At 35.3% G+C, this 27,425-nt stretch overlaps 1 protein-coding gene across 2 annotated transcripts in view; it reads right to left on the bottom strand.

The window, feature by feature from the left end:
- Positions 1-682: 682 nt before the first annotated feature.
- The window catches only part of LOC114331060 (transcription factor cwo), a 100,987-nt gene continuing 74,244 nt past the window's right edge, over positions 683-27,425 (bottom strand). For both annotated transcript variants that reach the window (XM_028280534.2, XM_028280535.2), the window contains 3 exons: positions 19,973-20,181; positions 11,758-12,049; positions 683-5,471 (listed from right to left, as the gene is read on the bottom strand). In XM_028280534.2, the coding sequence (XP_028136335.2) occupies positions 5,078-5,471; positions 11,758-12,049; positions 19,973-20,181 (895 nt within the window). In that variant the 3' untranslated portion in view covers positions 683-5,077. The remainder of the gene's footprint in view (positions 5,472-11,757; positions 12,050-19,972; positions 20,182-27,425) is intronic.

The raw sequence follows: 27,425 nt of genomic DNA on the forward strand, positions 1-27,425 counted from the left end.
CTTTAAATAGAGTAACAAATAGACCTTCCTTATTACGCTTTCTATTTATGGGTCTCACACTAAACCTTCTTACTCTTCTTTGCTTGTTAAGAACTATGGCAGATATAGTCGCTACAATTATTGTTAAATAAAGTGGGACTGCTGCCATGGCCAAAGCAACTTTTCTATTAATCTTCATATTTATTTAAAATTATTCACTTTTCTATGAATCTAAAGACCAGAAAAAAATTCTTCAAGCTCTATAAAAATTTGGTTAGGTTTGTATTTTCTGAAGTAGTTCTTAAATATTATGGTTAGGTATTATGTCTACTTATAAACCAATCTTAAATCTTATGAATTATGATTGTGGTTAAAGGTATGTTTATGACTATTTACTATGTCAGTTTATAAACCTGGCTTTAGTTGTTGTAAATTCACCGTCTTAATTCTTCTTCATCTTGGGCTTCCCAGCCTCCATGATAAACTTTACTAGATAGTAAAGTCCAAAAATCCTCTTGCAGCGCGTTAGCATGTAAACGGCCTCAAATAAAATGGATGTAGTTGTAATAACGCGTTATCAAAACGCGCTTTAAACGCTTGTCATGTGAACGGGGCCTTAGAGTGTTCTCTAGAAAATTATTTTGTTAAAAAAACTCATTTTCTTGGGATATAAGGAACACAAAAAACAAATCAATAAAACACGTTTTAAACAATATTTTTGTATTTAATATATATTCTTACAATAAAATTTTATTTTATAGTGACAATACCTCCTCGAATACGTTCAAGGCAAAAAATGCGGCCATCCACCGATCCTGTTTCAGCAGGATATAATCCCTGAAAGTAGCTAAGGCCCATATTGGACAATTGGAGCTGTATAGGCTGTCACGTTAATAATTGGACACAAAGCAATGGTTTATAAACGTAAAAGAAAGTACATATATATCTCCGGGTACCTATTTCATTTTAATCCAGTTCTCTTTTGTACCAATATTGTCAATATAGCCTAGGCGTCAACAAAGATTTCCGTGATTATTTCATCGACTACAAAAAGGCTTCTGACAAGATTATCTGAGATACATTTTGGATGTTATTGAAAAGGAAACAACCAGACAGTAAATAATGCAGAATTATAATACTACTGACTTAAAGTCAGTTATATAGCCTAGAAATCGAGACAAAAAAATTACAACAAATGTAAAAAAGGAAAACAAGGATTCATTTTCTCCTATGTAATTATACAGGGTGTTTGGTAAAGAATGGGCCATAGCTTAACCTTATATTCCTGAGGTTAAAATAGGTCGATTTAAGCTAACTTACCTTAGAACAAAAGTTGATAACCGAAATACAGGGTGTCAAAATTAAACTTTTATTTTATTTATTTTCGAATATTTCCTGACAGGCATGGGACAACAACACGAAATTTGGTAAGTGGTGCTGGTATTGTACACCTTACTAAATTATGTTAAAAAACGTTTCTGGCTACTACCAGAGGCGTACGACGGGGGAACGTGAATGGTTGACCCTTCCCAAATTCTACGCCACTGACGGAATTTCTATTTAGTGCAATTTTTTGATTCTTCAATACTTTCTATGTAAATAACATACTCTTGATTCGTAACGATAAAGCCATTAGTTTTCGAGACATTTGAAGCTAAAAACGAAGGAGCATAATACATTATTCAAAATAAGTGTGCCTTTTAATTTTTAACTTCAAATATCTCGAAAACTAATGACTTTATCGTTACGAATGAAGAGTATATTATTTGCATAGAAAGTTTTCGAGAATCTAAAAATTATGTTAAAATAGCAGTTTCATCATTGGCGTAGAATTTGGGAAGGGTCAACCATTCACTTTCCCCTGTCGTACGCCTCTGGTATTAACCAGAAAAGATTATTTAACATAAGGTATTGTATTGTAAGGTAGGGTGTATTGTCCAAGTAAAACATATTGTGGAATAGCTTTAAGCCGGTGAAATATGATATTCTTCATATACGATAGTAGTTTTAGTTCGGTAGCAGTGTAGTGATTCGAGTGTTTTGTTTGCTGTAATTATTTTGAATATTGGTTTAGTATTTCGTTTGGAGAGTGTAAAGTGTTGATTATCGTAATTTAATTAATGCGAATAGTGATGTCGCGCCCGTAGGAAAAAGAGATACACAAATTGCATGCGGGATTTTTCAACGGGCCGGATTAAGTAAGCAAAAGGGCCGGATCCGGCCCGTGGGCCGGCTTTTGCCCACTCCTGCTCTAGAGAGTATTGCCGAAAAGCATGGACACACTATATTGAGACTTCCCCCCTATTTTTGTGTTTTCAATCCTATTGAGTTAATTTGGGGACAATTCAAACCAAGTATAAGGCGTTCAAATAAATTTCCTAAATTTGACAAAAAGGTAATTGAGATAATTAAAAAAGAAGTAGCCAATATTACCAAAGTAGACTGGCAGAAAAGAATCGCCAAAGTGATCAAAGTGGAAGAATATTATAAGAAGATTGGGCACTTCCACATTAATGGTGGAAATAAATTTATTATTGAATTGGGCGATGATAGTAACGAAGAAAATACGGAAGAAGGAGAAAATGAGTTAAGTGTATCAGTATTTTAATTGTTGTGTTGTGCAATTCATTTTCCAAGCATAAGTGTAGTAAGTGTAAGTGTAGTAATGAAAAGACTCGGTTAAAAAAATATTTTTAGATTTTGTATTTTTAATAAATAAAAAAAGAACGGGGACATGCTTGCATTTTTTGCTGAATTTTAAAAGTTTTGAACTGTATACCTAAAGTAATTTTAGATCTAACTGTGTTTTTATAAAGTTCTTTTAGTATCAATAATTCTTACAATAACAAGATTAATTATAAAAGCTATTCTACATCAGTTATTAATGCAAGCATGCGGTAAGAGGGAGGGTCCCTGTGAGGTTAAATGTAATTAAAAAATTGATCAAATTAATTTTAACACATACGATGTTATGTCCTGCTTTAACGGTATTTACCTAAGTATAAAGAAATATTTTTAACTACATATTTAATTACCAGAAAAAACCAGCTGCCGGCCTAATAGCTTAAAGAAGAACTACCCAAAGCTACAAATCTTACCTATTACACTATATAGATTGCTTGAACAATACAGTACCTACACTTTCTGCCAAGTATCATAAGGATATGTCAAATAGTTTTATAGTACCGGGCAAACATAGTTATTAAAGTTTTAAATAAAGAATAAATTATTAAAAAATATATTTTAAAATTATTTGACATATCCGTGTCATACTTGGCAGAAAGTGTAGGCACTGTACACCCTAATAAATTATGTCAAATAATCGTTTCTGGCTACTACCAGAGGCGTACGACAGGAAAAAGTGAATGGTTGACCCTTCCCAAATTCTACGCCACTGATGAAGCTGCTATTTGAGCATAATTTTTAGATTCTGCAATACTTTCTATGCAAATAATATACTCTTCATTCGCAACGATAAAGTCATTCGTTTTCGAGATATTTGAAGTTAAAAATGAAAAGGCACAGTTATTTTGATTAAAGTATTATGCTCCTTCGTTTTTAGCTTCAAATATCTCGAAAACTAATGGCTTTATCGTTACGAATGCATAGTATGTTATTTACATAGAAAGTATTGGAAAATAAAAAAATTGCACTAAAATACCAATTCCGCCAGTAGCGTAGAATTCGGGAAGGGTCAACCATTTACGTTCCCCCGTCGTACGCCTCTGGTAGTAGCCAGAAACGTTTTTTTAACATAATTTTGTAGGGTGTACAGTGTACAGTACCAGCATCACGTACCAAATTTCGTGTTGTTCTCCCATGCCTGTCAGGAAATATTCAAAAATAAATAAAATAAAAGTTTAACTTTGACACCCTGTATTTCCGTTATTATCAACTTTTGTACTCAGGTAAGTTAGCTTTAATCGACCTATTTTAACCTCAGGAATCTAATGTTAAGCTATGGCCCATTCTTTACCAAACACCCTGTATATCATAAAATTTGTATTATTGTTAAAGTCGTGCAATCAGTCTTGAAGTCAATAGAGATATCTATTTGATTTCTAAATAAAGACTACAATACAGAGAAAAAAGACAAAACTACTGAAGTATTCCAAAAAATTGGTTAAGACGTCTCTAAATTTTTTATCTCTTCGGAAGTGATCTGTAAGTAGTTTGTAGTAACAAGACAGGTTTGTAGATTGCGCTCAGATGACCGAATTTGGTCATAAACTGGCCAAATAAATAAAATCGGTGTTATTGAAAATTATTCTTCATTCTTTTTGTACCATTTATCTCTTTGCGGCACGAGATTCAGTTGCACGTGTAAAATGACCACACTTTTCAAGAAACAACTGATAACCATTTGCGTTTGGTTGATAACTAAACCGTGCAAATTTTACCAATTAATGATTATACTTAATAGGGGCAGAGGGAATAAGTAATTCCAACCTCTTGCGTAGGTGTAACTTGAAAAAAATAGATTAGTAAGTGGTTCATTTTGTGGACCACTGTGGAACATGTAGCAAAAATTTGGTGGTTCAAATTCCAATCCGGTTTGCCGAAAAGAGTTATAGAACTTTTTCTTGGTGTATACTTAGAGTCACTTGTGTCTGTCTCTATTTTAAGAGCTACAGATATCCGAGACTTGAATTTTTGAAATTTTTCTACTAAATCGTCTGTAACTTTTCACGAAACAAACTGCCTAACGTTGTAAAGTCGCGTTTAATAGTTATGATATGTCAAAATATCAACATTATCGATGATACTTCATTACAATGTTTTTTTAAGCATTGACGTGAAGTGTTTACCCTATTAAGCTGAGCAGAATTGCAAATTAGCATCCAATATGGAGGTCCTACCACTGTTTGTGTCCAATTTTTAACGGAAATCGAAAAAAAACAAAAATATACGGTAATATGTCAGAACATTATACAAAAATGAACAGTTATCAATCAGGTTCCACTTCGAATAAAAAGTTTACATATTTAGGTCTAAAAATAAAGACTTTTACCAGTTATCTACAGCCTATGTAATAATTTTTACATCAGTCTTAAGAGTTAACCTGACCATCACAGCCTTTTAGTACTTCCTCGTCTATCTAATGCCAATTGTTGATGCTATATTTGCTGCCTTCGGTGAAATTAGGAGAAAAATTTACGTTTATAGTGACAGGATGAAGGACGTGCATGGGCATGTTCTCCAACAAATCATAATTGTGCAGGAACGGAAGTAGGGACTTATAATCGATGGTGAGAGGGATGTAATATGATCCTTTGGCGTGCAGGACGAAGATCGGGACGTTGAAGTTCTGTTTGGTGTCTACTGGGATCGATGCTTTGATGCTGGGGGAGTACCTTTGGATCACTTCGGCTCTGGGAGGTTCTAGTTTGTGTACTGAGGACGTGCTGTCCGATGGAGATCTCCTGTGTGTGTTGTCGCTGTCTGAGATTCGTGTGCAGGGCTCGCTGCTTGGAGGGGAGCTATGGCTGGAACTGAAAATATACCTTTTTATATGTAATCTACCGAGATAAGATGCGTGATATTGTGTATATCTTTCTTACAGTGTTTTATTACCCCATAGATGGTAGTGAGGATTAAGACAAGAAGGCTCACGGGTTTAACTCTTTCAGGGGCGACGGTACCCAAAATGTAGCACAAAAAATTCACTGAAATGGGCAGTGGTACATATTTCGTACCGCGTTTACATTGATTTTCTCTAATCCGTCCAAATAAGGTAAAATTTGCTGTAGCATTTTTTCCCTGAAAGACTTAAACCCCCAAGGATTTTAAACTGCAGTCTAAACTTCTCTGAAGAGGTGAAATACCTTGGTATTACCCTTGACATGAAGTTAACATGGAACTCTCACTTAGATAGTAGAGCTAAAAGAGCATATTGCCTATGAACAGTGTCGGCGAACGGTCGGACGCACTTGGGATTTTCCACCCAGGGAGATCGCCTGGATCTACACTACTGTCATTAGGCCAATGCTAACTTGCGGAGCTATTGCTTGGGTACCAAAAGTGCTACAGGCAAAAGCGGTCAATAAACTAAACCGTATTCAACGGATGGCTTGCCTAAATATAACACGTGCCATGAAAGCAACACTGACTGCTGCAATGGAGTTGCTCATTGGCATCACCCTTTTAGACATATATATCAAAGAGGTGGCGCTGATGACGACGATGCGATTGCGCTCAGCGGGTGCAAACCTTGATGGGGCAATGGGACAATTGAGATGTCGTTTCTGGCGAGGTGAGCTGGAAACGCTACCCCTGTTACGCGCAGTCCATAAAGTCGACTCAATTGTCGTTTCTCTTGTCGTTTCGCCATTACTGAGGATCGTGATTTCTTCCAATATTCCTAACAATTTTTCTCCATTGGTCTCTACCTTCAGCTGCTCTAGGAGCTTCGCAGAATGAGTTTCCAGCTGAATTCTTTATTTGATCGGAGCATCTAGTTGGTGATTGTCCTCTTGATCTTCTCCCCGGAACGTTTCAGGAGAAAAAGGCAATATAGGGAGACAAACGTGGCAAATGCGTATTGCATTATACACCGATGGCTTCAAAATGGAAGAAAGCTCAGGATGCGGGATATACTCCAGATCACTAAACCTTAGCATAAAATGGGGTATGGGCAAAAATGCCAGCATAGTTCAGACTGAACTGGCTGGTATCTCCATAGATGCAAAAGAGATAACCCGAAAACCACCATAATCTGCAAAAACAGCAGACAAACGCTACTAACCCTACATAGATCACGTGTCACATCAGGACTAGTAATGGAGTGTCATCAGTCACTAGCACAAGCTTCGGATAGTAACAACATCATCCTAAGGTGAGTTAAAGGGCACAATGGAAATAAAGGCAACCGCATATTACTGACCAACTAGCTAGAAAGGCAGCAGGCCTAAGGCTCTTAGGGCCTGGTGATCTTTGGCTGGTCAATTACAACAATCGCGAATATTGCCAAATGTCAGTCCCACCCGCAAACCGTGAACAGATGGGAAGAAGGGCCAGGATGTAGACTTGCCAAGGTAACACTAATGAACCTTGAGAAGTCGGCATCAGAAAAGTATTTGAGAATGACCAGAAAAAACGTACGCTTGACAGTGGTTTTTTAACTGGCAATTGTCAACTAAGCAAGCACCTCCACACACTGGGACTAGTAGACACACCTCTATGCAAGAAGTGTGAACGAGACGACGAAACTGTCGACGTGTCGAGCATGTCCTATGGAAAAACATGGGGACTCTGTCCGAAAATGGCGTACTGGACATATACAACGATTGTGAGACCCATGATAACATATGCATCCTTGGTATGGTGGACAAAGATGCAGCAAAGAACCGCTATAAACAAGATAAGCAGGATACAAAGACATGCATGCTTGGGAATAACGGGAGCAATAAAAACAACACCGACGGCGGCACTGGAAACCCTGTTAGACCTACCCCCTCTTGATATATTCATCAAAGGGGAAGCGAGGATGGGAGCATACAGGCTGCAAGGAAAACCAAGGGATAAATACGAGAACCTTGGGCATAATCAGATTTGGAACCAAGGTGGGGTAAGTATATCTGATACATACACTGACCACATGGTACCAAAATACACATTTAATAGGAACTTCGGAATAGAAATCAATGACCGAAGGGAATGGAACAGCATCAGTAGCAAAATCAGGGGAACGATCTGGTATACGAACGGATCAAAAACCGATGAAGGCACTGTAGCCGGTATTTTTAGTGAAACAGAGAATGTAGGACTCAGTTTCTCACTAGGAACATACACAACTGTGTTTCAAGCGGAAATGTACGCAATTCTGCAGTGTGTCATAATGAACAACTTGAGGGCCTATGAAAATAGACGGATCAATATACTCACATACAGCCAAGCATCAATGAAGGCACTAATGAGCCCGAAAGTGACGTCAAGGCTGGTATGGGAATGCCGGCAAGAACTGGATGAGCTGGCAAAGAACGGTTCATCAACTTCATATTTGGGCCCAGAACCTGCTCTAGGAGTACGTAAAACAATAATTAGGGGACAAGTCAGGGAATGGGTCAAAAACAAACACAAAGAATACTGGGGGAACGTACCTGGTCAGCGACACGGGAGGCCCTTAATAAGGGAACCCTCAAAACGGAGAGCTGAGGAACTAATAAAATTACATAGGAGTCAACTCCGCATAATTACAGGTCTTCTCACTGGTCACTGTGCCCTGAAAGGACACCTGAATAGAATTGGGCTGTACGAAGGGAACCTTAACTGCAGACTGTGCAATAGGGGAACTGAAACAGCATATCATGTACTGTACGAGTGTGAGGCTTTGATCACAAGAGGCAGGCTATTTATGGACAACCAAAATTAAGTCCAGCAGAATATGCCACCCAACCCATGCTAGGGATGTACAATTTGGTACGTGGAACCAAACTTGTGGATTGGGTGACATAAAAGGTAGGATGGTTGGCAAAATAAGCCCATGAAGCTGCAGTGCCATCGGAGACATATGTCAGACGACCTCCAAAAAAAAAATGTCCTATGAGAATGTTTGGATTTATCCAAGGGGAAATGTCCCCTGGTGATTTGTCTACCTTCCTGGAAATGACAGGATGGACAATGATCTAAGGACCACAGCCCCCTGGAATGCACAATGGGTCAATTGTGACTTAAGTGCTGGGAGACCTTACTCGCCCTTCCTACTCTACAGATACAAATTAATATGTAATCTACCGAGATAAGATGCGTGATCTTGTGTTTATGTTTCCTACAGTGTTTTATTACCCAATAGATGGTAGCGAAAATTAAGACAACAATAAAGTAGCTTTTAATGATAGTGTAGGAAACAGAGGTTGAACCTCGCAAAATGGACACAAGTCCGGTTTTATTTTTTTTCTGGTATATCAAGGGGTGCTTATTATGAGACTAACATTTTCTTAAAAAATTTCGCCCCGGAGCCCCCTTTTCATTCTTTTAAAGGGGGTGATTTGTGGTTTTTGCGAAACGTAGCCCTTCCTGTAGGTTTTACAAAAAATGTATTAATAGTAAAATGAAGAGAACTATATTTCCTACTATTTATTTCACGACTGCATATGTCTATTACACACCGTTTAGCGGGGGAGTTGACAAATATTTAAAAAAGATGTTTTAAAAAAATATATTTTTCCCTAACTGTACTGACATTTAAGAAGAAACCCTGCGGCCATTAATCACAAATAATTAGCTGATTTTTTGGTATAGGTTTCATTGAAGGGCAATTGCAAATTTTTAAATTACAGGGTGTTACCTTTTAAAAAACCCCTTTTTATACCATCTGAACCGCCGCCTATGCTAGAGTAAAAAAACTTTCAGCGATTATATATGTACTGGTGTTATTTACAAATTTCTATAATGCACCCTCATTTTTTTTCCGGAACCACCCCAAAAAAGGAGAATTATTAAAGAAAGTGATTTTCTTGGAATCCTTCACACACCATACCCTTTATTAAAATGCTTCATGTATCATTTTGTGCACGTTCTTATTACCCATACATGGACACCAAAAGCAATTTCTTGATGCAACCCCTGTAGTCAAAAAAAAATAAGTAAAGGGGGGGTTGAAAAAAATTTTTTTTTGCTTTTTGACCCATATGGACATATGCTCCATCAATAGGGTTTTTTTTATAAATATATTTGATTATTGCAACATCCCTGCGGAAACTACCCCTATCCTTGAAAATAAATTGCAGAAACTAACCCTATCCCTTGGAGAGCATGTTTGTAGGATTTTTTCAATATATATGCATTTTTTTAAAACTTATACAGAATTAAAGACCACTATTTTCTCTACAAATAAGGTCCTATGTATTTTTTTCGTATAAACAACCGTTACGGCACAGTGGCGCCGTAAACCTCAGAAATGCTTTGGCGGGCTCCAGTTTTTGTTTTTTTTTTTTCGTCACCTATTCATTTTATTGATAACGTACTTATGGAAAATAAAAGAGCACAGTGTCTGCTACACATTATGACCTATGCATACTTTATTTTCTTTGCACCCTCAAGCCACAGTGGTGGCCCAAAATCAATTTTTGATTATTTTTTTTAATTAATTCTCCTTTTTTTGGGGTGGTTCCGGGGAAAATACGAGGTGTATTATACAAATTTGTAAATACCACCAGTACATGGATAATTACTGAAAGTTTTTTTACTCTAGTATAGGCCGTTCACATGGTATAAAAAGGGGTTTTTTAAAATGTAACACTCTGTAATTTTAAAAATTTGCAATTGCCCTAAAACGAATCCCATACCAAAAAATCAGCCACTTATTTGTGATTAATTGCCACAGGGTTTCTTCTTAATTTTCATGACAGTTAGGGAAAAATATTTTTTTACAATCATCTTTTTTAAAAATTTGTAAACTTTGGTGCGCCACCCCCCTAAACGGTGGGTAATAGGCATATGCTGTCGGGAAATAAATACAGTAAAACCTCGAAATAACGGACTAATTGGGGGGACGGTATGTCCGTTAAAGCCGAAAGTCCGTTATATAAAAATAGGTTTAAAATCAATCAAATTTTTTTTTAAATATATGCCGTAGTATTTTAGATACAGTGTACAAATCTGTAAGTTAAGAGAGGGATTAAGTTTTGTTTGCTACTTTTTTACTTCTCGACTTCATCTCAAAACTTTCTACAATATACTCGTTTGGTTGCCAAAATTATTCACTGATCCATGCTTTGAATAAACTATGTATTTTTGGAAAAACGATTCAATTAAAGTTACCATCTTCTGAATGACGAATATGTTCAGGGGTTAAGCAGGAGTGTTGTCTAAAATCAATAAACAATTCACCTCTTTCGGCGCTATTTCCAGTTTCTTCTCTTGAAATTTTCTCACTGCAGGTACAAATTCTTAAATAAAACAATTTTTGAAAATATCTGTGGTGAACCATGCCTTATTAGAGCGATAATATGAAACGGGCAGATGATGCAACTTTGACAACTGTACATAGATTTACGAGAATTGCCAATAATTATAACAGTTAATCCATGCGATCCATCGGCTTGAGTACAATCTAGTGCCGAGATCCTTTCCTTGCTAATTTTTCTTCTAGAATTCGATTTTTCATATTTTTTTGCATTCAAATTTTTTTTCATTCGATCGGATTTTTTGTCCGTTATATCCGAAGTCCGTTAAATAGAGGTCCGCTCTATCGAGGTTTTACTGTAGTAGGAAATATTGTCCTCTACATTTTACTATTAAGTAAATTTTTTGCAAAACATACAGGAAGGGCTACGTTTCGCAAAAACCACAAATTACTCCCTTTAAAGGGATGAAAAGGGGGTCCGGCGAAATTTTATTAGAAAATTTTAGTCTCATAATAAGCATCCCTTGATATACCAAAAAAAAAAATAAAACCGGACTTGTGTCCATTTTGCGAGGTTCATTCAACCTCTGTTTCCTGCACTATGATATAAGATCTACAATTTGGATCTTAATTATTTAACTATATACCCAATACTGGGCGAGACCCCAGTACCCTAACGACTTTAAGGACTCTAAACTTCACGGTTATTTGAACCAACAATGTCCAACATCACAGTGATAACAAAAATATTTCCTCAAAAATCATGCGATTCATTTTAAAAAAACTTAATTAGACGAGATAAAGAAAATTGGACAATAATCCAACAAAAAAAAAGCAAAATAGAAACATAATATTTTTGAAGTGGTTATGATGATTAGAAAGAAGAAAAACAGTCTTTAAAACAGCTCCTTCCATCAAACTGAAACACTCACCTCTGATTTTCTATACTCGTCAACGAGTTTCTTCTTCCATTTTCTAGTTTCTGAATTTTCGAGGGCTCTGGAGTGCTCACGTTACTGTCTTGGTTAAACCTCAGTTTGATATTGGTCTTATATTTGTAGGACATTGCATGAGTTTCTGGGTGATCTGCGTGTTTCTCGTACTCAGCTTCTGTTACCATCTGACTATTGGGGGTTACTATGTAAGAGCCGTTGTTATTGTTGGGTTCGGATTCCATTTTGGGCAGAGAGTAGCCTACTGTCTTGGGATTTACGTCATTTGAAACTGAAAATAAAAGTATTTTATAAATAACTTGCCGATATTTATTTCTCGTTTCTCATACAAAATCTTTCGATCGCTCATTTCTCAAATCTTATATAAAAATGAATTTCTAGTTTCCTATGTCACGCCATAACATGAAAAGGACTTTTCAAAGAAGAATAAAAGTAGAAGTAACTTTGATCTGCTACTGACATGACACAATTCTAATGAAGACGATTTCCAGTTGTTCGAAAAATTACTTCTCAGAATTTACTGGGCTCGAGGTCATAATTAGTAGGTACATTCGATTGACATGAAATTTGGCATACACATAGGTAACATGTCACAGAAGAAAAGTGATAGTGCTGCGATGTGTGCTTTTGCTCTGGGGGTGAGTTTCATCCCTTCTCGGGGGTAAAAAATATATGTTCAAAATAAGTCCGCAAATGGATTAAACCGACTAATTCTAAGCAACTTTTGTTCTACAGAGCTTTTTCATTAAGTCAATACTTTTCGAGTTATTTGCGAGTGAATGTGTTCATTTTTTTACAAAATAACCACGTTTTTAGACGGTTTTTCACCGTTTTTAGACCTCAAAATTAAGTATTTTGTCCAAAAAAAAAACATTCTTAGCAAAAGTATAGCCTGTAAAAGAAAAAAAAATGGTGTGTAGTGTTCTAGGTCCAGTAGAAGCAAAGTTGTAGCTAATAAGAAATAGGTTCATAAAAAATGATGCACTTTTTGGAGAAAACTAATCTCAACTTTTTTAATGTGTTTAAAAAATATTATTTTTTGTTTTTTAAAAAAGGTTCTAGCATCAAAAGTAAGCAAGTTACGCTCAAAATAAAGTTGATCCCTTTTTTTTTGGCCAAAAAAACTCGGGAAGATCACCCCCTAATTAGCATCTTAAATGAAATTAATTGTTACCGCTTCACAATTTACTTTACTTATATGATCTCTAAGTTTCATCGGTTCAAAGAGCTTATTTAAAAAAAATTGGTTTTAAAGTATTTTTTTATCTTTAATTTTGAAAAAAAAATGCTTTTTTTTTAAATAACTTAAAATTTATTAGTGATACCAAAAATCACAAAGAGTATAAAAATGTAGGTTTTACTTTTCTAAATATTGTTGATTTTTTTGTTTTTCTGTAAGGCAAACATTGGTGAAGATATGGCTGTTCAAAATTTGCATACACTCGTGATTATTGACTAGTTCAAGCCCTTTCAACCACAGCCTCTTCAAAAATAAGCACTTTGAACTGATGAAACTTACAGATCATTTAGTTCCTACCATTTCCAACTATCGAATGTGAAAAATCGGGTTTTTCAGATTCGATACCTTGCCCTCGCATTATACGTGATACATCTTGTGGCAAATTCTCGTTATTGTAGCTTGATTAGGGGCGCGGGAAATATGCTGTTTAAATAATCGAATATGAACATTTTTTCATTTGGTTGACTGCAAACTGACGAAAATAGTTATATTCGATATTTTGTTTTGTATAAATATAACTAAAGGTATATTTGTCTAAATGTCGAATGTGTCACATTCGTTTTGTGTTATAATTTATTCAACAATTATTAAATTATAATCTGTAAACTGTCGAAAACGCTACACTGCTGAGAAGAATAAAATGCACGTGTTTACAATTAGTGCGAATTTTGTTTCAGTATCGCTTCCAAGAAATTCTTGTGAGGCAGTTTATGATTTCATTTTAACGGATTTTCATTATTTGATTATACAGTTATTCGCTATTATACATTCGCTACTTTGAATCATCGGACCGAAACAAATATTTGATTAATACAAAAAGCAAAGTAACAAATGTGATTTTTTGGAAAGAAAAAAATGATAAGCAGTTCAAATTTGTTATCAATCTAACAAGGATTAAACATTACATACAAAAAATATAAAAATTTTCCCATTTTGTCAATGCGCTGATTTAGGAGTCTCTAAAAGAGAGTTATTTTGCTCTCCTGAAAAGTACCACTTTTCACATTCGATAGCTGGAAATCGCAGGGACGATTTAAAAAATAGATACACGAGTAAAGCAACTTGTGAAGTGGTATCGATTAATTTCGTTTGGGATGCTAATTAGAGGGTTTCACGATTTTTTTTTAACAAAATACATGGTATAAAATTTATTTTGAGCGTAACTTCCTTACTTATAATGCTAGAATCTTTTTTAAAAAACAAAAATAAAGATTTTTTTAAACACTTTAAAAAAGTTATAATGAGTTTTAAGTTGAAATATTCGATTTGGAATTTGGCGAGTATTAACCTATTTTTCATTAGTTACTTCTTTTACTGGGTCTAGGGATCTCATACATACACCATTTTTTTACTTTTTTATGGGATATAGTTTTCCTAATGTTTTTTCTGACTTACTTACTTTTTGGGTTACTTGCAAAAAACCGCCAAAAAACGTGTCTTTTTTCTAACTCGGAATGTATTAACTTAGTGAAAACGTGCTACAGAACAAAAGTTGCGTAATTAGCCAGTTTATCCATTTGCCGGACTTATTTTGAACGTATATTTTTTCACCCCCGCGCAGGGGTAAAACTCACCCCCAGGGCAAAAGGCATAGGCACAATATCACTTTTCTTCATCGACATGTTGCCTACGTGTATGCCAAATTTCATGTAAATCTAAGCGGTTCTTCAAAATTTATAGGTTTTGCAATATTTTACGTAAGCACAAAATTTGCCCATAAGGATATTCATAAGATAACTTGGATATCTCCAGATGGAAGGACAAAAACCAGATAGACCACGTATTAATAGAAAGTAAACATATCAGAGCAATTACCGATTCCAGAAGCTACAGAGGGGCAGATACCAATAGCGATCATATTCTAACGATAGCCAAACTTAAACAAGAGCTGCCAAGAAACCCAAGAACAGCAAAAGAAAGATTAACATACAAGATAGAATTACTTAAAGAAGAAAAAACGGCAAACAGATTTGTGGCAGAGATAAATAAAAGACTTCGTTACCCCACCGCAGAAGATATTGATGAAGAATGGAGGAATATACAGATAGCGATGACAGAAGCAACGGAACTATGTCTAGGAAAAGTACAAGCAGAGAAACGAAGAGACTGGTTTGACGAGGATTGTAAAATAGCATTGATACGTAGAAATAAAGCAAAAATAGAAAAAGACAAAAATAATACACAGGATACTACAGAAAAATATAAAATGGCAAGAAGAGAAGTAAAACAAATCTGCAGAAAAAAGAAAAGAGAACATCTTGACAAACAGTTGAAAATAATAGAAGAATCATACATAAACAAGGAAATAAGAAATTTCTACCAAGAAGTAAAAAAATCCCGAGGAACTGCAAAGAGTAAAACAAGTTATTGTAGAGGTAAAGACGGTGTGCTTTTAGGAGAAACAACAGAAAAATTGAACAGATGGGCGGAGTATTTTGAAGAACTATTAAATGCAAATAAACAAGCAGAACCCCAGGAAATAAAACAACATGAACAGGATAACACAGAACAACAACGTGAAGAAGAACCTACACTACAAGAAGTAAAAGAAGCAATATTGAAGCAAAAAAATAACAAAAGCGCAGGAGAAAGCGGAATTCCGGCAGAGATTTTTAAAGCAGGAGGAGAAAAGCTGCAAGAAAAAATTTTCCGACTAATATTAACAGTCTGGCAAAAAGAGGAAATGCCGCAACAATGGAACAATGCACTCATCTGTCCAATCTACAAAAAAGGTGATGAAACAAGTTGCGAAAATTATATAGGAATATCGCTATTAGAAGTGGCCTATAAAATACTTGCAAAAATCATCCGAAATAGATTGCAAAAGGAGTTAAATAAGATCATTGGAGAATACCAAGGAGGTTTTAGACCAGGAAGATCAACAACATCAACTACAAAAAAGGTGATGAAACAAGTTGCGAAAATTATATAGGAATATCGCTATTAGAAGTGGCCTATAAAATACTTGCAAAAATCATCCGAAATAGATTGCAAAAGGAGGTAAATAAGATCATTGGAGAATACCAAGGAGGTTTTAGACCAGGAAGATCAACAACAGATCAAATATGTTTATTAAAACTAATACAGAACAACAGCTACGAACAAAATTTGGGACTACACATGTTGTTCATTGACTTTAAACAGGCTTACGACTCAGTAGACCGAGATATGCTATATAAAGCAATGAGATCCTTGGGTATTTCAGGAAAGCTGGTTAAATTAGTGAGAATGACGCTCAACAATACAAAAAACAGGATAACACTGGAAGGAAATTTTTCAAAACAATTCACAGTGAATAAAGGACTGAAACAGGGTGACACTCTATCTACAGACTTATTTAACTTGGTACTAGAGCATATAGTAAGAAGGATAAAAATTAGTACAAGCGGTACCATATTTAACAACAGACAGCAGTTTATAGCTTACGCTGATGATCTAGTCATCCTAACAAGAACAAAGGAACATCTCCAAAAAATATTCCAAAAGTTTGAAGCGGAAGCAAAAAGGTATGGATTAAGAATCAACCAAGGAAAAACAAAATACATGGTAATGAAAGGAGATATAAATAAAGAGGATAACTATATAAAAATGAAAGGAGAAGGAGATGAATATAAATTTAAGGAAGTAGCATAATTCGAATACCTGGGAGTGACTGTAACCAGTACTGGAAGGGAAGAAAAAGAAATAGATAAAAGATTATTGAAGGGAAGTCGAGTTGTGGGTGCCTTAAACGTGATATTAAAAGCAAAAAATGTATCAATAAACGCGAAAATCAGAATGTATGAAACGATAATACGGCCCACAGTGTTGTATGCGAGCGAAACGTGGGTAATGAATCAACAAGAGGAGAAGAAGATACAGATATGGGAAAGGAAGGTCCTGAGAAAAATTTTTGGAGGTATACAGATAGCGGAGAAAACCTGGAGGAGACGAACAAATGAAGAAGTAATGAGGATGTATGGGAGACCAAAAATAACGACAAAAATACGAGCCCAAAGAGTTAGATGGCTGGGACATATTACTCGAATGCCAGAAACTAGAAACGTCAAACGAATATTGAATGACAGAGCATTGGGAAAAAGGAGACGAGGTCGCCCAAGGAAGAGATGGTTAGAGGCTGCAGAGAGGGATTTGGAAGAAATCGGGGTGAAGGACTGGAGAAAGAGTGCAGAGGACCGAAAAGAATGAAGAAATATTATCCAGAATTTAGAAGCCGTAGGCCTATAAGGCCTGTTAGCGCTGTTATATATATAATATTTTACCGTCAAAGAACGTACTAGATATGCTAATACGGAAGACAAGAAAAGTTATAGACAATAATATACAAATATCATGAATAAAATGCAATCAAACGAGAATAAACAAACCAAGGACTAACACAAGAGTTCGATAAAATAATACGGAAAGATAGGTATACAAATAAATCAACGCACACAAAGACGTGTACGACTTCCTTAAAATGCCTAAAACCCGAAGCGAAGAAGATAATAAAATGACAGAAAGACTAAAATCGTAAAAGATGCGAGTGTTCAATTTTTCAGATGCAAATCTTTTTTTGCTGTATGATTTCAGTAATTTTTATCCTCAATTTTAAAGAATTCTTAAGCCAACCCTGACTAACAGTACCTAATTCATCATCATCATTATCATTGGCTCTACAACCCATGGTGGGCCTTGGGGCCGTTTCCTGAATTAGCTTCCATTCCTTCCTATCCTTCGCCTTGGTGTTCCAATTTCCCACTCCTAACCTAATTCATCCCTACCAATACAGACAACTATTGCTGAGACTAAGCAACGCGCAATGCTATCTCAGCCTCGGCCTCCATTGATTGTCACCCGTCTCTGGGACAGTTCTCATTTACTGCCTTCTCCACTTGAAGGCAACTGACCTTTTCTTTGGGCTAAATCTCAGTACGAAAACGAACATTGTGAACAGTAATCTCTATTGATCGACATCCGCCGCTAGAGAGATCAATGTATAAGTGGCCGTGAGCCTTTCTTTGGGTTCAAACTCTTCTCTGCTGACCCGCAAGAGAGCAAAAGTGCAAATAACTCTCTCTTGTGTGTTATCTTTTTTGGGTGCAACTATTAACTTTAACCTTTCTTCGCGTTCCATTCCAAGTGACGTGACAAATCGCGAATCCCTGAAAAACAATTAAAAATCGTGCACGAACCAGTTAATCCGCTTGCGAAACCGGCATGTGGTTTATCAAAACAATAACAGTGACCAAAAACGACTTGGTAATATTTTTATAAACTTATAATATTGTAAAAGACTAAGTTTTCACTCTAATGGCATACAACATATCCCACCAGAATGAAAACAATGGGAACCTTCTCTGGTTACACCTCCGAGGCTTCTACAATTTGCAAGCCATACGGATGCTGAGACTAAGGAAGATGAGGGAATTCTACAATTTACAATTCACGTCACATCTGCTCAGCGCGGTAAAGTTCCAACGAGACTGGTTCCCTTCATACTCCACACAGAGTAAATGTAAATCAAAAATGAATAACCATTTTCAATTTCGTTGCAAAACGAAAATACAGCCGAACCATATTCCAGTCCAATCAGAGAGTGCTGCAAGCACCTCTACCGGTTTCGAAACTTATTAGTCTCTCATCAGGAGGCACATATGCTGCTCTCCCCGATCCAACCAAAACAAACCCCAGCGTGCAGTCCCGAATTGCAACGAACGAAATGGCATAGATGCCCTAGCGGCAACTGCTAGCAAAAGACTAAGTTTTCACTCTAATGGCATACAACATATCCCACCAGAATGAAAACAATGGGAACCTTCTCTGGTTACACCTCCGAGGCTTCTACAATTTGCAAGCCATACGGATGCTGAGACTAAGGAAGATGAGGGAATTCTACAATTTACAATTCACGTCACATCTGCTCAGCGCGGTAAAGTTCCAACGAGACTGGTTCACATTTACACACACTCCACACAGAGTAAATGTAAATCAAAAATGGTTATTCATTTTTGATTTACATTTACTCTGTGTGGAGTATGAAGGGAACCAGTCTCGTTGGAACTTTACCGCGCTGAGCAGATGTGACGTGAATTGTAAATTGTAGAATTCCCTCATCTTCCTTAGTCTCAGCATCCGTATGGCTTGCAAATTGTAGAAGCCTCGGAGGTGTAACCAGAGAAGGTTCCCATTGTTTTCATTCTGGTGGGATATGTTGTATGCCATTAGAGTGAAAACTTAGTCTTTTGCTAGCAGTTGCCGCTAGGGCATCTATGCCATTTCGTTCGTTGCAATTCGGGACTGCACGCTGGGGTTTGTTTTGGTTGGATCGGGGAGAGCAGCATATGTGCCTCCTGATGAGAGACTAATAAGTTTCGAAACCGGTAGAGGTGCTTGCAGCACTCTCTGATTGGACTGGAATATGGTTCGGCTGTATTTTCGTTTTGCAACGAAATTGAAAATGGTTATTCATTTTTGATTTTTTATAATATTGTCTGTATATCATAGTCCCTCGATAAATTTCCAATTGAACCAGCAACTTAACATACAGTCCACGTAACTGAAATTATATTAATAATTTCGTATATGTACATGCCCTTATTGTACAGTGAGAGTGAAGGGGCATCGGAGGCGTAAAATATGAAGTTGGTGACCGAACTTACATAAGACTAGATCCCAGTTTCTGTGTAGCGCTATTGGAAGAGTAATTGTAATAAATGGCAGTCTACTCTTAAATAAATTGTTCGTTTATACTGTCAAATCTTCTTCTCCGACAGATATGCAATCGTTAACTTGATGCAACTGAGGCAAGATAATAATAAAAAAACTATTTTTTTTTTAATAAAGGGTTTAACATAATAAATATATAATAAATTTTAGTGAGTATTAGAAACTTTGTTTTGAGCATGAATCATGAATCATACTATTTAATTTACTCTCTCTGATTTTTAAAAGAGCTATGAATGCATGACTTACTTGGTTCTGGTATGTTCGGTACTGGTACAATGTGTTCTGTCAACAATGAAGAATGGTGGTTCCCGTTGAACGAGGCAGCACGGGAAAACGAATCTCCGTGCTTTTGTAAATGATTCAACAGTCTGACGCAAATGGCTTCACGTGGAAAATGTCCTTCCACTTCTACCATGAATCGCATCGCTTCCGACATACATTCTTGATATCCTAGCCTAAAATAGTACATAATATTATGGTTTGTGTTTCAAAAGAGAGTCTTAAAAGTAGTGGCGCCCCGGGAGGGAGAAGGGGTTTGATAGACCCGAGATAGAAAAATTTCTTGTCTTTTACAAACAATACAAAAAAATTTCGGTGCACAAGCTAACCCCCCCCCCCCTCCACAGAGACGAAAATTGTAGGTGCGCCACTGCTTAAAAGTAGATGATGGTTATTCGTGCTACATATTATACCCTCAGGTGAACGGGTCATAGGAAACTCAATGGTTTCAGCACGACGGGACAACCTGTCACAATACCAGGGAGTCTCTTCGAATACTGCGCGATCATTTTGGGAGTTGCCACTCACCAGAACTAATGCCACTAGATGCGTATATATGGGGAATTCTGAAGGAGTCAGACAGATCCACCGTCTGCCATTTCGGAATTGCGGACTAGAATTAAAGATTTTTTCGTGCCAGAGGCAGTGGCGGATCTAGAAATTTGCCTTGGGAGGGGAAATTTGCCTTAGGGGGAACTTCCAATAAAAAAACCAACCAAAAGACGTAAAAAAGATAAACTCAGATTACATAAAAGACATAAATAATAACTTATAGGCATTAAGTTCCCTTAATTTTCCTAACTAGCGTGTTTATTGGGTTGAATTGGTCTTTCTGTGGTTTCGGTTTCATCTCAGCTAATATATTCTTGTTTGAACAATTTTTTTCTTTAATTTTGGACCTTGTTAGGAGCGGAGCATTTCCTTATTTTCCCTCCCAGTAGATCCGCCACTGGCCAGAGGGCATCTTTAACATCTGTTTTATTGGGAACGTGGTCGTCGTGGATAATGTTTGCAAGGCTATTTCATGTATACTAGTTATATAAATTTTCATAAACATTCCAATATTCATTTCAGTACTGTTAATTTTGCCGCATACTGCATTTGTAAAGAATGGAAACCAGTATTGAAAACAAATGTTTCAATAATTGTTCTACGAAATAAACACACTCCGAAATTTTGCAAAAATATAATACATTTGCCAGAGTATTGCATAGAGGTTATTAACATAGAGTGAGCCTACCCTCCGCGATTCCTGACGACAAGATCTCTTGGACTGGTTTGGTGCTATCTCTTTCTAGCACATTGTATCGAGAAACTAAGATGACATTAAGTATGAGTATAGGCACGGAAGGGGAGGATTACTGAGGTGCGGCTAAAGATACAGTGCCGCTCCCTACTTTGCGCATGCGTCAAAATATTTACAACGTTGTCATGTTGTTTACACATTGACATCGCCGGGAAATTCAAAATGCTAGCTCGTGGCAAGGAATCTTTTATTTTGACAAATGACATAATAATATTTTTGTAATGTAAATGTAAATATAAAAATAACCTATAAAAATAAAATTCTATTTTGTTTTACCTGTACCTGTAAGGGTATTAAGAAAATATATAAGATCATTGAAAAGAGTAAAACGTTGAATTTAATTATTTTGTCAGTTAAAGAACAACATAACCATCATACAATATGGAAGTGCTATTTTAGGTTTAGAAGTTTTTAAATACTTTTGCATATTATGATGGGTATATAAAATGGAGAATTATGGACAAATGACACCATTGCAGAATCTTCAGACAGTAGTTGAAGTGCTGTATAATCAATCACAAATTGCCTCAAGAATTGTTATTGAAAGAATATTTGGTATTTTATGAAGAAAAGATTCCCCATATTAATATGTGAAATGAGATGCAAGTTACCTTTTGTTTGAAGAATAATATCGGCTTGTATACTTTTACATAATATTGCAGTTGTTAATATAGTCCAGAAAGCCACTGCGCATCCGCTAGGAAAAATATTCTAATTCGGATTTTTTGCACAATCTTACTCAAAAAGGACTCCTTTTAACAAATTTGCATGTTGCCAGGACCAAAAGGTGGTCAAAAATTTTTTAAACGTTTTTTTTTGTTTTTTTCCTAAAATTATTATTTTTGCATGAAAAAGTATTTTTAGGTTTTTTGGATCATTCCAAACAGAAAAGGTCTTTAGTCACTTTTCTCTAAAAATGATAGTTTTTGACATATAAGCGATTAAAAATTGAAAAATTGCGAAATCGGCCATTTTTAACCCTCAAAAACTATGTGAAAAACTGAAAATTTGAATGTTGTCAAGGTAGGTAGATATTCTTTAAAGATCGATTGATGAAATCCCGAAGAGTTTTTTGCAATACAGTATTCAAATCTCCTTTGTTTTTTAATTGCTTATCAAGCGTGCGCGACACTATTTTCCACCGACAGTATGGTGCAAATGAAAGGAATAAATTCGTTATTTCGTAAACTGGCGAATTTAAGGAAAAATCCCGAAACAGGTCGATTTTTATTTTTAAGTTATGATATTGTGGCATATATGGTATACTAGTGACGTCATCCGTCTGGGCGTGATGACGTAATCGATGATTTTTTTAAATGAGAATAGGGGTCGTGTGGTAGCTCATTTGAAAGGTTCTTCAATTCTCTAGTCAGTAATGTAAACATTTACATAATTATTTATACAGGGTGTCCTTCTACTTCTTTTTTTGTCAAATAATTTAATTTAATAAAAATTTTTTGGACACCCTGTATAAATAATTATGTAAATGTTTATATTACTGAATAGAGAATTGAAGAACCTTTCAAATGAACTAGCACATGACCCCTATTCTCATTTAAAAAAATCATCGATTACGTCATCACGTCCAGATGGATGACGTCACTAGTATACCTTATATGCCACAATATCATAACTTAAAAATAAAAATGGACCTATTTCGGGATTTTTTCTTAAAGTCGCCAGTTTACGAAATAACGAATTTATTCCTTTCATTTGCACCATACTGTCGGTGGAAAATAGTGTCGCGCACAATTGATTAGCAATTAAAAAACAAAGGAGTTTTGAATACTGTATTGCAAAAAACTCTTCGGGATTTCATCAATCGATGTTTAAAGAATATCTACCTACCTTGGCAACATTCAAATTTTCAGTTTTTCACATAGTTTTTGAGGGTTAAAAATGACCGATTTCGCAATTTTTCAATTTTTAATCGCTTATATGTCAAAAACTATCATTTTTAGAGAAAAGTCACTAAAGACCTTTTCTGTTTGGAATGATCTAAAAAACCTAAAAAAACTTTTTTCCATGTAAAAAAAAATAATTGTAGGATAAATACAAAAAAAAAACGTTTAAATAATTTTTGACCACCTTTTGGTCCTGGCAACATGCAAATTTGTTAAAAGGAGTCCTTTTTGAGTAAGATTGTGCAAAAAATCCGAATTAGAATATTTTTCCTAGCGGATGCGCAGTGGCTTTCTGGACTAATAGAGAAAACATTGAAATACTGGAAAAGGAGGATGCTGTTAGTTAATCAAACAAGCTGTGGCAGTATTTACATTTTCAACCAGGAGCAAATCTAGTGCAACTAAATTTTGTGTGTGTTTGTTTTAAAAGATTATTCTCCATTTAACTCAAGCCTAAATGGTTCCCACATAACAATTTCATATTCTTGGTAGATTCGATATTCAATATTCGATAAAGGTTTATTTCAAGAATAAACTTTTACGAATATTCTAAGTAACTATGTACATGAATGTGCTCAGTATATTTGGTCCGAGAATATTCTTTGAAGTATATGCAAAAAACATGAAATTTAGAATGTTTTTGTAGTATTTGCTATGCTTCTACTACACACATACTAAAAAGAATATATTCCGACGAATGTTGGTAGTATAATATGCTTCGAACATGATGGAAAGATCATTGTAATGTAGTATAATGTTGATAATTTTATTTTTATTGGACTGCAGTTTGTTAATAAATTTATAAATAAATAGGTATATTATATTGGTGACTGATTTAAGTATTTTATTATTATTAGCAGTTTATTAATAAATTTATAAATACATACATACATGATATTGGTGTTTGATTTTGAGTATCCTTTAAAATTTATTTTATATCTCATTCTGTTAAAAGGACTTCCACAACTAGCAAAAATGTATGAACAAAGAAGTTATTTTAAAGGACAAAAATAATAATAGAAAAATTAGCTTTATGGTGTTTTTTTGTTAATTTTTTTGACAGTATGTTTAAATAAACAAATGCTGATGACACGAAAATGAAAGTGTAATACATACTTTTGGTTGAAAACTTTATAGATTATGGGCCGGTACTTTATGTCCCGGTTAAACCTCGGTTAGCTAATCAATAAAGAAAAGTACCTCTTTGGGCCTCTTGCGTTGTAATATCATGTATAATCATAATATCATCATCATTGGCTCCACAACCCATGGTAAGTCTTGTGACCTGTTCCAGAATCAGCTTCCTATCCCTCACCTTGGTTTTCCAATTTCGCACTCCTAATCATAATAATAAGTATAATTGTGTTTATGTCTATGCTATGCATATATTTCTGTCCTGATTAAATCCGGTTAGCTAATGGCGGTTTAACCGGGACATAAAGTACCGGCCCTATATCTAATATAATAAAGGATTAAAATTCCAAAAACCTTTGTTTTATTGTATTAACCTGTTTATATTGTTAATACCATAGGTATATTATGTTACATCTGTTGAATTGAACTGTACTTTCGAATCCAGAATTTTAACAAATCCTAAACTTTTCCACAATTTCTCAAGCATGATATTTGTGAATTCAAATTAATTGAAATTACATCTTATATATCTATACCTACTAAAAATATTTATTTCTACACAAAAATGTTTAAATTAATTATAAAGAATGTCTATGTGATTCTTGTAATTAACAGTTTAAAATTATATAGCTTCAATAAATGTCCTTTTTTCATATTGATTTGGGTCAAACCATGAATAATCTGTATCTGAGAATAAACTTTTATTTAGGAATCCTTTTTAATGAATAAAACAGGACATACACATACAACTTAGATCCAAAATATAAAAAATATCCAACAAACAACCAAAGCTGTGACAAATATACAAAATACAAGTGAAGTTAGACGCAGACGCGTTTCTTGTTCTCAACGTAATTTGACAAATTTGTCCTTCAAACTATCTCGGAAACGGCAACGTTGGAGTTGAGGACACGCATGCGCAAATTAGGGAGCAGCACTGTATCTTTAGCTGCACCTGGATTACTGTCGCAGCTTTACTATGCGTACGAGTGAAACAGCACTGAGCCAAATAAAAAAGATGGTGTCACTTCATTCTGAATGACACTCTGTCTATGATAATATATAAGTCTATGGAGTATTGATGTAAAAGATAGGCCACACGTAGTGCAGAATGTGCATAACGGATTGCGTTCGGTCACAATGAAATTTGATATTAACAATATTTGTATTTTTAATTCAAATTTTCAGACTAATTTCAAATCCTTCAACAATTCAAAGGATTTTTAAAAAGTTTGAAAATACTGAGGCTGTAATTTCTAATTGTACCTGCAGGTATCTAATTGTACCTGCAGGTATAAAAATCTGTGGCTAACGGACTCGCATCCAAGCCATTTTTTCACACACACACAAACACATACCTGCAGGTACAATTATACTTAGCAATAGGTTCATAACTCTACAGCCTAACATTCATAATTCTACAGCCTCAAAAATTTTGACAACAAATAAATTCCGATTGTATAAATTTCAGTGACATCAAGAACTAAGAGAAGGGAGATGATGAGAGATGAGCAGAACTTTGTTATAAAATTCAAGGGAGGGCTTGAGAGACAATTTTTAAAAAACTTTTTGTTTAGCGATTAATTTACATTTACATTAAATAATGAACCAAATGTTCAAAATTATTGGATTTGGTCGACAAGAAAGCCTCAGCATATCATTGAAAACAATACTCAATATAGTTGAAAAATAAATGTTTGGTTAGGAATATTTAGACACATTATTGGAATATTTTTCTATGACGAAAATTTGAAATCAGAAAAGTTTTTGGACTTGCTACAAGAGGAGATTTTACAGAGACTTGCAGAAGTAACTCCAGATAAAGAAGAAATTTGGTTTCAAAAGAATGGGTGCCCTGAGCACAATAGCCAGGAGGTTAAGGAATTCCTAAAAAACAGTTTTAATAATCGTTTAATTGGACTTAATTATGGTCTAAACAAATCAATAATATTGAGACATACAATACGAAAATATTGTACATATTGGGAATTAAAACACACGAAATTATTTACACCTCATTCCAGCCATTCTGGGATTTCTATGCACCTCCTCTACTTTTGAGATGTTTTAGGGTCTGTCACTATTTGGAAGTTCAGATTAGGACTTGTGAAACTTGTACCATTGCTCCCTTGTTAGCTCTGACCGTCTTGATAAAAAATTCTTCTGATCTCTTCTGGGTGGCGAAAGCGACTTTACATTAAATGCGATTCTTTAGATTAAGACGTAATGTTCTTGAAAAGCAGGACCCCCTTGGGATTAAAGCAACGGACGTTAATTTGTATGCCTGTCTCTCAAAAAATTACTTCAACCATGCTTGTCATCATCTTCCAATCTAGGGTTTTCAAGCTATTGTCTATATGTATTTGGTAAAGCTATTCTTGTGTTCATATAATGTTCTCGTAGCTGGCTCTTTCAGTAGACGATCTGTTTGTCTGCCAAAGAAAGAATTTGACACAGTAAGACTTACAGATGTAATACACCTCTTGTATAATAAAGAATTCGCGCTGGATATTATAAAAACAATTTCAAATATACTAAAACAATAAAATGGAAGTCAGAATAGATTAACAACTTACGGAACCTTTAGATACGGGGGATTCACTAAGCCCTAAACTATTCAATCTATTCGTGGATTAAGTCATAAAGATCAAAACTATTTCACCTCACTTCTGACACCACTTGTAACGAGGATTAAAACACAGTGTTAGAATTGTTTACATAAATAATTTATTTAAATATTTACAAACTTAAGTTGCCATTGGTATAGACGTGAAGAAAGCACTAATTATTATCTACGAAAACATTTCGTTTATAAATTCGCAAAAGTGTGTGTGTTATTGCGTTGCCGCTCCTGCAATACTCAGATCAGATTTATCGATGGATTTTTATGTAGTTTTTTCTTCTGAATCCAAATCTGAAAACGGCATTTCGATATTTCTAACCGTCTTCGAGATAATCGACCTGAAAGTCTAAAATGTGACGTCACAATCGTTTTATTTTCTGCCGACACACTACACGTCCAGCTGAAATCGTTGCTATTAAGTAAGCTAGTTTTTTAATCTCGATTTGTTAAGCA

The sequence above is a fragment of the Diabrotica virgifera genome, chromosome 2 (genome assembly GCF_917563875.1).
Source record: "Diabrotica virgifera virgifera chromosome 2, PGI_DIABVI_V3a".
NCBI lineage: Eukaryota > Metazoa > Arthropoda > Insecta > Coleoptera > Chrysomelidae > Diabrotica > Diabrotica virgifera.